Below are 12,231 nucleotides of genomic sequence, written 5' to 3' on the forward strand. Positions count from 1 at the left end.
CGGTGCAATCCCCAACCAGAGTGTTAACGCACATACAAGAGGACGAAAGCAGATTCTTTCTTGGTGTGCAGCCTCTTGAGTTGCGTCTGAGCTCAGAGCTCGCCTATGCGCCCTCATCGAGACTTGGCACCTGCTGTACGCAGACGGAACAAGGACTGGAACAACATTAACTGCCGTCTCTTCTGTTTTTAAAGACAGAGAACGAGGGGGCTTTTAACTTATGGAGAGCTATCCCAGCGAAGCCCAAACCTGAGGTAAGGAATTATTTATTGAAATCAACCAAACCGAGGAATCTTCAATAGTCAGAAAAAGGTCATGAATTTGAGGAAAGAAGCGTTCACTGCACTCTGATGTGGTCTGATTGTTCCTATTGGAAAGAGAAATGGATGAGTGGGAATTACTACAAAAGCAATCGCAATAGGAGTTTAAAGTGTATATAAGCTTTATTCTTGAAAATATTAATAATGTTAAACTTGTGTCTTACTTGCTTCCAAGTCAATTTTATCAGTAGATTTCATCCAAACCATTGTTTTGGTCTAATTGAATCACACAGATATTTTCCATTTACCTTCTCTTTCAGACTTATTCCAGCCATGTCAGCTAATGGGAGTTCAGAGTCCAGCTGCAGGTCAGAGGTTAGACCCACCAATAACACCTGTTTCCAGAAGGAACTGTCTATCACTGCATCAGTAATCTCTATGACTGTTGGCATCTTCTCCAACAGCCTTGCTCTGTTCATTCTGCTGAAATCCTACAGCAGCATCCGCACCAAGTCCAGGGCATCCTTCCTGCTGTTTGCCAGCAGCCTGGTGATCACAGATCTGCTGGGTCACCTCATTAATGGATCCCTGGTGCTTTTTGTGTACAGTGCTGAAAAGAAATGGGAGAATTTTGATCCTTATCAAATCATATGCACCATCTTTGGGGCATGTATGGTGTTCTTTGGCTTGAGCCCCTTGTTCCTGGGAAGTGCTATGGCTGTGGAGCGCTGCATTGGAGTCACTAAGCCTATCTTCCACTCCACAGTGTTGGCCTCACACCACATGAAAAGGCTCCTTGGGGTCACCTGGCTGCTTGCTGCACTGGTGGCTGCGCTGCCTGTAATGCTGTCGAAGCCCTACAAGGTTCAAAGGTCCAGGAGCTGGTGCTTTTTCCTTATCGAGCAAACCAAAGACTGGCTGGATGTGCTCCTGCCGCTGCTATTTTCATTGCTGGGGCTGCTGGCACTGCTGATCTCCATTGCCTGCAACACGCTAACAGGCTGTGTTCTAATACAGGCCAAACTGCGCCACAAGCATCACTGCAGAAGCATGCCTTATCACATAGAGATGATCTGCCAGCTCCTGGCTATCATGCTGGTGTCCTGCATATGCTGGGGCCCATTACTGGTAAGACCTCCTCAGCACACCTTTAACAGACAGTTAAAAATTACAGGGAAAAACGAAAAATTACAGAGCGTAGAGTGACACTGAGGAAGCTAAGCTGGATTTGTTCCCTGCTACCTAAAGCCTTTCCATATATCTTTGTTAAAGCAGTGTTATGTTGCATTTCTGATCATTAAACTACTGCTGTTGGTCAGTGTGTCCATGATGCATTTTGAAGATGAGTAAGTACATCGACATCACAGCAATAATGGGAGTTTGTTTTTTTTAAATACTAGAATTGTTAGCAAACTTAACAGCTGCTTACTGGAGGTCAGAACAAGAAACCACATCACACTCCCACAACAATAGAAGCCTAACTGAGCATAGCTAAAATATTAATGACAGCAATACTAAATGAATGAGATTAAATTAAATTGAGATTAAATATTACCAGTCATCTGATTCTTTGCAGCATTAGTATTTATTTAATTAAAAATTCCCAAATAAAACAATAAATTAAATTACATTAAAGTCAATGTAACCAAGTAAGATTAAAAGGTTCATGTCAATTAGATTAAACACACAAATTTAAGTAATGTTTGCATTTTCACAGTAGTTTAATAACAGTGTTATCATAGTCAACTAAAACTAAATGCTAAAACCAAAACCAGGTGTGAGCAAACATTTTAGTGAGTTAAATTAAAAATAAAAACCAGATCGTTGAAACTCCCATAAACTGAAAAAAGAATACAAATATTTCAGCTTCCTTGATGAGACTTTGATAGATTTGTTTACTGACACTCTGCATGTCTGCAAGACTGTGAGTCAGCGGCGTTCAAAAGGTGTTTTTATTTTAGCACCTACATTGATTTCCATAAATGTTGCTTCTGACATATGGCCTCCATACACTCATAACAATAAAAAAATAAAAGTAACACTGAAACAAATGAAAACTAAACTAAAACTGAACATTTAAACTGAAATTTAAATTAAAAAACACTGAATTAAAAACAAAAAGTCAAAAAACAAAAGTGCAATAAATGTGATAAGATGAAACCATTTGGAAGAAAATCGATTGCAGAAGCATGAGCATGAAGACAGAGAGAAGAGTCATCATAATGCAGACTCCCAGATAAAGGAGGTGGAGAGTAACATGACCCCTATAAGCGAGCGGTGATGGAGCCGAGTGTGATTGGTGACGGGGTTTTCCATCGAGAGGCCTTTAAAAATGACAATGATATGGAAATGAGAAGGAGGAAAATGAAACAGAGGTGATGAAAAAATAAGCAGAAATAATAGCTGTTATCACCAAAAGGAACAGAGACAGAATGTGAGAAAACAGATCCTACTATACCCGAGCATGTCTGTGGTGCCCTAAGAAAGCTCTGTTTGTCTGTCTTTGCATTTTAAAGGGTTTGATACAAACAGGTTTTTCTCCACTTCCATCACTGTTCTTTTCTATCCTTGTCATCATCATGTAAAAGATGTCTGATGTTTAATTGTTGTACACTGGTGGAAATCAGCAAATGTATTAATTAAGGACTTGTGATGCCAAGCAATAGATGCCAGACAAGCTGAAAAATATGGCAGCTGCTTTGAAGACTCTTCCAAATAATCGTGGTTTTGAATTATTATTCAAATTAAGCAATTCTAATATTTAAAAAAAAAAGAAAGTAAATGCTTTGAATTAGAGATTTCTTAATAACAACAAAGATGCAAAATTGCACACACTAATCTTACCTCGTTTTTCCTGTAACTTCCCAGCCAGTCTATCACAACCAGTCTAACACAACCAGTCTAAAATTGTTTTCTATTAAAGTATTTGATAAATATTTAGAATAACTGTTTTTCTACCACTCCAATAGATCCATGTCACCATTCTGAGTACCAGAGCCACAGATGAGTCTCCGTCTTTTAGTCTGCTGACTATACGCATGGCTACGTGGAACCAGATCCTGGACCCGTGGGTCTACATCCTGCTGAGGAAGGCTGTTCTCAGGAAAATCTTCGTGTTGCTTCACGGCTGTTGTGGCTCGAAATTTTACACCCTCCATCGGTGGCAGCGCAGTATGCTCCACAGCTCAGCGGAGACCAGCAGCTCCAGTGGGTCATCTGATTGCCGCTGCCTCGGTAAAACACCTGTGCATGATGTTGTCATCAAATCCATCACCTGAACCCTGTCCTGAGTCTTTTATCTGAGAACGCCAAGGTGCTGAAAAACAAAAGGAAAGAAAATCATTTGGAATACTAGAAGGACATTTCTAAAGAACGCTTATCCTAAGGTCAATTTTAAAGTGACCCAGGTCCAAAACAAAATTCCTTTGATTCTTCCTTTGCATGCGCTCTTCCTCTTTGCAAAGTTTCATCCCATTTCAGCTCCTGCAGATGAATAAGACGCACTGAGACACTAGAAGACTATCAAAAATGCACTTACACAAACCACAAATGTTTTCTTGTAACATTTGCAAAATGATCACCATGAATTGTCACTATTACTGTATATTGTGGTATTGACTTTTTGTTCTAAACTTTTAGCCCCGCCTTCTGCATCAGGGGCACTAGACAAGTTCTATCAAAAACTGTCACAGTGTTAGAGACGAACTAACAGTCACTGTTAAGTCGTAGACATTGTTTTATTCATTCCTGGCTTTGTTCCACGTGCAGCTCCAGCCTGTGTCTTTGCACTACTATTTATTGATTGTGACTGAGTCTTCTTTGACCTTACATGTTAACTTTTTATTATAAGGATTCCAGTATAATGTGTTAATCATTTGGTTTGCACAGATGTGCAAGAGACAATAAGCGTGCAAAAAAACAAATGATCATCCTCCACCACCATGCTGACATCAGTATGATGTCTTTGTGCTAATATTGTGCTGTACTTAGTTTTCATCAAACATGGCTGTGCATTGATGCCAAACATCTCTACTTTGGTGCTGTCTGTCCAAAGCACATTATTCAAGAGGTCTTGTGGTTTGTTCAAATGCGACTTTGCAAACTTAAGCCATGTTGCTTTCATGCTTTTAAAGAGAAGAGGCAACCCTGGCATTTAGCAGGACCAGAAGCAGTAAGGGTATACCGGTACTTAGGACTGTTTTACCTGAAGCAAATATTTTGTGCTGAAAGTCTAGTTGATGTTTAAAACAAGCTTCTCCCAACAATTTCACCACAACAGTAAACTTTTGCTCATTGAGTGTTTTGAATGTCATCAAGTGTTTTCTTTTTTTATAGTGTGTGAGCTGTTAACGTGATGGTGTATACTGTACCAGCCTTTAAACAATTTAAGCCTGCATTATGTTATAACATGGACCAATTGAAAACATGATTTTTGCCTGTATCAGTACGTTTGATGTTTTAAATGGTTCGGGTGAGTGTTGTGCTTTTCTTTCAAAGTGTTGTAAAGAATGATCAGAGTAAGAAGTTTCTGATTGAAGTATGTAACGCTGCATTCAAGTGTGATCATGATCAGAACGAAAGCAGATGTTTTGAGAGGATCGTCTTTCAGCAGTAAGTAGTCTGCTGGTAGGTGCGTTATTACTTTGTAAATGTGATTTTTTCGCACCGGTGCTTCTGCATCATGACACTTTTTTTTTTTACAAAACAACACAAAACTTTCCAATGTGTTTGTGCTGTACTGTGTAATAAAACGGAAAATGGAAAAACAAACCATAAACATTAAAGAGAAAATGGTGGAAATGGTTTTTTTTAATGCGTTGTAGTCAAGATAATGTGAGTTCACAGCGAGGTTTTCTCCACCTAAAACATCTTTCGAGGACAGAGTGCGTCTTGTTTTAGCCCCAAGGAGTCTGAAATATGAGACTAGAATAGGCAAGAAATCGGTGATTTCTTATTATAAATTATTATGTATTTTGAAAAAGAATGGATTTTGCTGCTTTTGTGAGTGTCATTTTAAAACGACATGTTATTATTTAGTTAGTTATTACATCCCATCTGTTGACAAAACAGAAATATGAGATACAATCTTTACTTTGAGTGTCCTGAACTGTAGTCTTATAACATTGCTTTAAGCACTGTAGACGTCTACTTACATTCCACTCCAAGCTCCACTCTGTCACTTCATGCAGAACTTTATAAATGGGCACACATTGTTTGATTAACAATCGTTTTCAAAAGCAGAACTGGAAATGGACTAACATCACACATTCACACAGCGCTTATTCTCTACATTTGGGTTTGAATTAACATTAACATGCATGTTTGCATGTTTTAGGACAGTGGATGGAAGACGGGGTACTTGGAGGAAACCCATGAGTGAGAACATGAAAACTCCAGACAGAAAGGCCCTGGTTGGGGTTTAAACCAGGAACCACAACAGCACCCACCTCAACATGTTTAAGTCTCTCACTAAGCCTGTGGTTCAAGACGAGCTCAGTTAGTCAGAACAGCAGAACAGCAGATGAAAACAGGGGATACATGAATAAATAAGCCTGCTACAGAAGGCCATAAAAACAGACGTTTGCTTCCATCCATGCTTAACGTAGCACTGTTCACTGGGAAAAATGCATTTGCAATGACAAACCTGCAACTGTGCAGTTTGTGACTGAGTGAGTTTTTAAAAGTTAGATTTATCAGGCATCAGTGAAAAGTCCCACACACATACTAGCGGCCACACGTTGTTCCCACACTCGTCATGCAATTTTTGTTTGTTCTGTAATATTGACTATAAGGGGACATGTACACGGGTAATAACCAGAGTGGCTTCAGTTTCCCACACTGTGGTCCAGTCCGCTGACAGTGTCGCTTTACAGTTATTAGTGTAGTTTTAAACAGCATCCCATAGGTGGCAGCACGACACCAAATCCCTCCCGCTGGTCGGAGACGAAGAAGGGGTGGGACTGTGGGGGGGGGGGGGGGGGGGGGGAGATCAGCCATATGATGTGTGACGTCATCTCTTCCTCATCACCTCCATCTTTCGGTGCCGCATGCCTCTGTGCTTAATGGAGCAGGCTCGTTCCCGTAGATGCTGGCTTTTGTGAGAGGGGTGCGGTTTTTGCGGCCCGTGCGGTTGTTGGTTTGCGGACGGAGCGCAACTGCCGGCGCGAGCGGAGCAGCGATACGGTGTGTGTTCACTGTGGGCCGAGTGTTGTGTTTTCATCTCAGCAGCTGTCTGAGACGCGCGCGCGCGCACACACACGCGCGTCTGCTGTCAAGTTAGTGTCAGCTCTGGAGCTACAGATACAGTTGTATCTGCTACATCTAGCTTTCCTGTCTCTTTAACATCTCTATTCTCTCGCCTTGTTTTTATGATAATGATAATAATAGTAATAATAATGATATTTTTCCGTATTTTTGTAACATTGCTCATATTGTTGCTCCAGCTAATTTTGCAGCAGCATTCAAATACTCCCGTTGTTTTAAAAATAAATGTATTTTGTCTTTATTTTTTTCCTCCTATAGTTGAGAACATGAATCAGGAAAAACTGGCAAAACTTCAAGCCCAGGTGCGGATAGGAGGAAAGGTAAGTTGCGAAAATGAAGGGATTTTGATTGCTGAGCTGGTACAGCATCACCTAGGACACATTAAGCAGGGTGGTTATTGTAGTTCTCCAGTTCGTGGTTATAATTACCAGTTACTGCTCTTTTTTAAAGTCTTTTTAAATTGTGTTGCCTGCAGAAAATAAGCACTGATTGGACAATCAAATTGGTTGATTAAAAACAAAAGAAAAAAAAGGAAAAAATGAATCAAGTATTCATTAAAGTGCCCATTAAGTGGTGTATTAAAGTTCTGATATACGATAATGTTAATAATTTATGTATTTTATTACAGTTTTTCCTAATTTTACACAATAAAATGCTTGATCATATCAACCCTTTTAAAAAAGTTGCCTCATTCTCCTCACATGCAAAGTTTTTAATAGTCTGGCCCGTCATCTTTTAAAGACGCAGGACTGCAGGCTTACTTGTGGTTCCTGGAGTTTCTGAAAGTAGAATAGGAGGCAGATCTCCTTCCAGCTCCCAGTTTGGATTCATAGACAGACTCTCTCTGCCTTTAAGGTTAGACTCAAAACTTTCCTTTTTGATACAACTTAGTTAGGGATGACTCAGGGGACAGTAAACCATCCTTTAGTAATGCTGCTATAGGTCAGACTGCTGCAGAACTGCATGTGATGCACTGAGTGCTTCATCTCTTTGTGTTTATACACCGCTGCAACATGTCATTATATTTTTATCTCCTCTCCCTCAGTCTGGTTTCTGTCTGGTCTCCCTGTGCTCTCCTTTTCTGTTCTCTTCTCTTTCCTCTCACCCTCCCTATTGCTTGTGGCAGATGGCTGGCCCTCTCTGAGGCTGGACCTGCTGGAGGTTTCTTCCTAATTAAAGGGAGGTTTTCCTTCTCACTGTCATAAGTGCTCGCTCAAAGGGAGTCACTTGATTGTTGGGGTTTTCTCCAGTTCTGCCTCTAGACACAGAATAAAGTATCTATCTATCTATCTATCTATCTATCTATCTATCTATCTATCTATCTATCTATCTATCTATCTATCTATCTATCTATCTATCTATCTATCTATCTATCTATCTATCTATCTATCTATCTATATATATGTATATATATAGATAGATAGATAGATAGATAGATAGATAGATAGATAGATATATGTATATATATATATGTATATGAACCTGAACTGATCAATAAAATTGAAATTATCGTCTGATAAAACTCTTCCATGGCATGCATTTTTCATTTGTCTTTACTATTTGGGCTGATTGGGACCCGATAAATCATAACAAGAGTTGAATCAAGATGCTTTATATTGTACAGACCTTACAGTAATAGACAGGAAACAGAGAAAACCATGATATGAGGGCACATGTTAGGGAAGTCCATCAGCCTTTCACGGCTTATGTGTGCTATCGTTGTCACCAAGTTCTCAAGTTTGTGAACTTGAGTACCAAGCAACGTAGGATATAAATTGATACCATGTGTACCTACTAAAAAACTTGGACGAGTTTGAATATCGGTGACGTTGACCTCAAGGTTAAGTTTGTATGTCGGACTTTAAAATGTATTTATTGACAGGTGTCTCTACTAGGAGGCTGAGGGGTACTGCTGGCACTACTGGTATTTTTTGTGTCTGAAAGAAAAAAATATCAGCTGATATAATCGAATATTAGATTTTTAAATGACCACTAGTATCACTCTTATATCGATTAGGCTTTACTTTTAATCCTTGAATGATTAATTCATAATAATTCAGAAAATTCTGTCAATCGCCAAATAGATGAATCCATTATTTGTTTTGTATCTAACGGCATGATTTGGATTCAGTATGTGATTTATTCTCTAACCCATTATTTCTTCTAATCTTTAACCATTTATATTACAGTGAATGGCCCCCCTATGCCCTTATTAGGGGTGTGAATTGAAAACCAGTTTCAAAGTTGTCTGCTGTTATTGGTGTTGACATGTTTTGTTTTGAGATGATAAAACATTTGAGTTGATGCTGTATATACCTTCTTAATCCCCCCTCCCCCCCCCCCCCCCACACACACACACACATGCAAACTGCGAAAAAAGATCAGCCCATGCACTTCCTCATGATTGAAGCTAAAGTCTTTTTTATAACTGATTAACTCACAATGGTATTTTTATGCAACAGGCTCTGATCTCTCTAGTTGCACAGTAGTTTACTTTTGGCTTCAGGGTGACTGGCTAGGCAGGGAAGAAAGCTGAAGACATCATTTCACTCTGTAAAAGGTTAAATGATGACTAAAACTATTAGTGAAAGTGTAAGTGGTAAGCAATCAGAACCGGACAGAGGATTTAAACACAATATTTTGTAACTAGCCAAACGTTTTCTGTCGCTGTATTTTCCTCCTTTCTTCTGTTTCTAAGTCACAGCCTATGACTTAGAAAAGTGTTGATCTGATTGTATGTTTTATGTTCTCAGGGCACTGCACGCAGGAAGAAGAAGGTGGTTCACAGAACTGCAACAGCTGATGACAAAAAGCTTCAGAGTTCACTGAAGAAGTTTGCTGTCAACAATATTGCTGGCATTGAGGAGGTAAACTGACGTAGGTGAATGTGCGGTCGTGTAGAGCAGACCACTGTTTAGTTTTTCAAAGGTATCAATAACGTGCATGGACTTGGGTGACTTGAGAGAACTTGGGTGATCTTTTCTCCTCAGGTGAACATGATCAAGGATGACGGGACTGTGATTCACTTTAACAACCCCAAAGTTCAGGCCTCTCTATCCGCCAACACCTTTGCGATCACCGGCCACGCTGAGACCAAACAGATGACAGAGATGCTGCCCGCCATCCTCAGTCAGCTTGGAGCAGACAGCCTCAGCAGCCTGCGCAAGCTCGCAGAACAGTTCCCTCGGCAAGGTGGGTCGCCCCTCAGGGCTTTGATTTTTATTTCATTGATTTTATGTTCATTTTTGGTATCAGCTTAACTTGTTTGTACCAAAAAGGATAAAAGAGGTAGGAGACACAAAGTTTACCTGTTAAGTAAACGCCTAAACTTTTTCCTTTTAGTTGGGATTCATTTTCACTCGCTTCCTTTTTGGGAGGATAATTTGTAGTTGACACCACAGGTTGATTATACTTTGATTCATGGGAAAGAAATTCTTGCAGCAGCTCATGTGCAAAATATTCGTATCCTCTTTCCAAAGCATTTACAGCTTCTGGTTTTCTTGGGTAAGGCTCTACAATCTTTGTCCACCTGGAAATGTGCAGTTTATCCAGTTCTTCCTGGTTCCTGGTCCTGATTCTAGGAACGGTTCAGGTGGTCAAGTGCTTCTTGGAACACTTAAAGCCACATTAACATCACAGAGGTCGATTGAGAGCCGTGCGACCTTGTGGTGGCTTCTTCGTCTTTTTTTTGTCTTAACATTCAGTGTATATGCAGGTTTCTGACTTTCTATGCTGCTGTATGACCCGTCAGATCAGTTTGCTCCATTTGAACCCCGGTCAAGTTCTAGCCAAAGAAGAGTTACAACACAGTTAAATATGCAAAATCCACTTTATACTTAATATTTACTTTTCAAGGTGAAGCAAATCTTTTAAAGATGAGTTTTTCCAGATGAGCCAAGATGGTATAAACATATACTGGCCACTTTATTAGGTCTTTAACAAACATATCTAAGCAGCCAATCACTTGAGAGCAAGTCAGTGCATTTAGGCACAGAACCAAGCATCAGAGTGGAGAAGAAAGGTAAAAGTGATTTTGAACATGGCATGGTTTTTGGTGCCATGCCATGAAAACGTTCGTCTGAGTATTTCAGAGGCTGCCGATCTACTGGGATTTTCCCGCACAAGAAGGTAATCTCTAAGGGTTTACAGAGAGTGGTCTGAAAAAGAGAATATATCCAGTGAGTGGTAGTTCTCGGGATGAAAATGCCCTGTTAATGCCAGAGATCAGAGGAGACTAGCCAGACTGCTTCAAGCCAATAGAAAGGCAACAGTTTTGCAAAAAAAAATCATCTCTGAACCAGCAACCTGTCAGCTAACAGCAGGAAGCTGAGACTGCGATTCAAACAAGCTAAGGCAATAAACGACTGGAAGAAATGTTGCCTGGTCTAATAAGTCTCAATTTCAAGTGATATGAGCCAATACTGGCATATCATAGAGATCAATACCAGCATATATGATAGAAAACTCAGCTCAAAAAAACCTCTCACCTCTGTTTGCCAAATACAGAGACAAGCGGTGTCTCCACATGCCACCAGTGCAGCTTCAGTGCTCCTTTCATTGATTCTTCAAGTCTCTGGGCCTCATTGTTCTGAAACTATTCCCTTATTGTGGAGAATGCTAACATGGTGATGCCAAAGGCCACTGCCGATGATCCATCGCTCATGGTTTGTGAATGGAGTACTGTCATACTGGAAGAGAACACTCGTATACAGATATGCTTCATCATAGGTTAAAAGTCATTATTTGAGGCAACTTTCTATCACTTTCCAGCTAAAATGTGTTTTTTGTGCATTTCGTCTTAGCTCTTGAAAGCAAGGCTCCAAAGCCAGAGGACATTGAGGAAGAGGATGATGATGTGCCAGGTATGCAGTGTCACATGAATAAAAAGAAGAATGATCAGAATGAAAACTTAGAGACAGCTACACTCTGTTAAATTTTCATCGTAGTATAGAAGATTGCTCTTTTTACTCAATTTAAGTCAATTTGCTCTTTTGAATATTTTTCTGCAGCCCTGAAAAGTTACTACAGTTGAACTCATGTATGTGACTTTAGATTGTTCCTCTAGTTTAACTATTTAATGCTGTGCTTTTGCTGTTCTGTAGATCTCGTGGAGAACTTTGATGAAGCATCAAAGAACGAGGCAAACTGACAGAAAAATTCACTGGACTGAAGTGGAGCCTCCGTCTGTCTTTTTGAGTGTAGTGATCCGGGCATATCAGACAGTATCTCCAAATATATCCCACAGTTCCAATGACCTACAGATGTCTGAGTCACACACTAGCACTACTAGGTTGTGTATTTAAAAAAGAGAGAGAGAGAGAGAAAAGAATAAGAACCCAACGCTCATCTGGTAAACGGTGAATCTCTTCCACACTGTCAGTCATTATCAGATTACTGTGGTCTTTAAAGCCAGTCTTAAGAGATTTTTTTTGTGTGTTTTGTTTATGAAACAAAAAAGACGTTTAACATTTTTTTTAAAATGATGCTGTGATCATTGACTGAATGTTCTGAATGTTTTTATCAATAAATCAAAGAATTGTGTGCAGATTCATGTGAAAAGAAGCCTCGTCAGTTTCCTACAGAATGACAGGTCGTGCATAAGGCTGGATTTTTATGTTTGGCACCTTAGCTCTGCTGTCTTGGCTTGTACACCGTCCTGCGGGCTGTGTGGACAGCAAACTGGGGAGGGACATTTCTGCACACCTCT

The 12,231-nt window shown here is 39.9% G+C and overlaps 2 protein-coding genes across 2 annotated transcripts; both read left to right on the forward strand.

The window, feature by feature from the left end:
- Positions 1-584: 584 nt before the first annotated feature.
- On the forward strand, positions 585-4,961 carry ptgfr (prostaglandin F receptor (FP)). Its single transcript, XM_085448739.1, has 2 exons — positions 585-1,388; positions 3,230-4,961. Exons 1-2 carry the CDS (start codon positions 594-596, stop codon positions 3,536-3,538), a joined length of 1,104 nt encoding a protein of 367 aa, XP_085304865.1. The 5' UTR covers positions 585-593; the 3' UTR covers positions 3,539-4,961.
- Positions 4,962-6,257: 1,296 nt separating this feature from the next.
- On the forward strand, positions 6,258-12,071 carry btf3l4 (basic transcription factor 3-like 4). The gene is made up of 6 exons (XM_085448966.1): positions 6,258-6,443; positions 6,783-6,844; positions 9,278-9,391; positions 9,515-9,716; positions 11,327-11,386; positions 11,627-12,071. Exons 2-6 carry the CDS (start codon positions 6,791-6,793, stop codon positions 11,671-11,673), a joined length of 477 nt encoding a protein of 158 aa, XP_085305092.1. The 5' UTR covers positions 6,258-6,443; positions 6,783-6,790; the 3' UTR covers positions 11,674-12,071.
- The last annotated feature ends 160 nt before the right edge of the window (positions 12,072-12,231 follow it).

Source organism: Copadichromis virginalis, linkage group LG23 (genome assembly GCF_057382275.1).
Source record: "Copadichromis virginalis isolate Kocher_CV1m ecotype Utaka linkage group LG23, C_Virginalis_male_GT1.1, whole genome shotgun sequence".
NCBI lineage: Eukaryota > Metazoa > Chordata > Actinopteri > Cichliformes > Cichlidae > Copadichromis > Copadichromis virginalis.

Excerpts from the sequence above, each read along its gene's own strand:
- ptgfr (XM_085448739.1), top strand. The coding sequence starts at position 594 with ATGTCAGCTAATGGGAGTTCAGAGTCCAGCTGCAGGTCAGAGGTTAGA. Across the intron at positions 1,389-3,229 it reads TATGCTGGGGCCCATTACTG|ATCCATGTCACCATTCTGAG; the intron begins GTAAGACCTCCT and ends CCACTCCAATAG.
- btf3l4 (XM_085448966.1), top strand. The coding sequence starts at position 6,791 with ATGAATCAGGAAAAACTGGCAAAACTTCAAGCCCAGGTGCGGATAGGA. Across the intron at positions 6,845-9,277 it reads AGGTGCGGATAGGAGGAAAG|GGCACTGCACGCAGGAAGAA; the intron begins GTAAGTTGCGAA and ends TTATGTTCTCAG. Across the intron at positions 9,717-11,326 it reads AGAACAGTTCCCTCGGCAAG|CTCTTGAAAGCAAGGCTCCA; the intron begins GTGGGTCGCCCC and ends ATTTCGTCTTAG.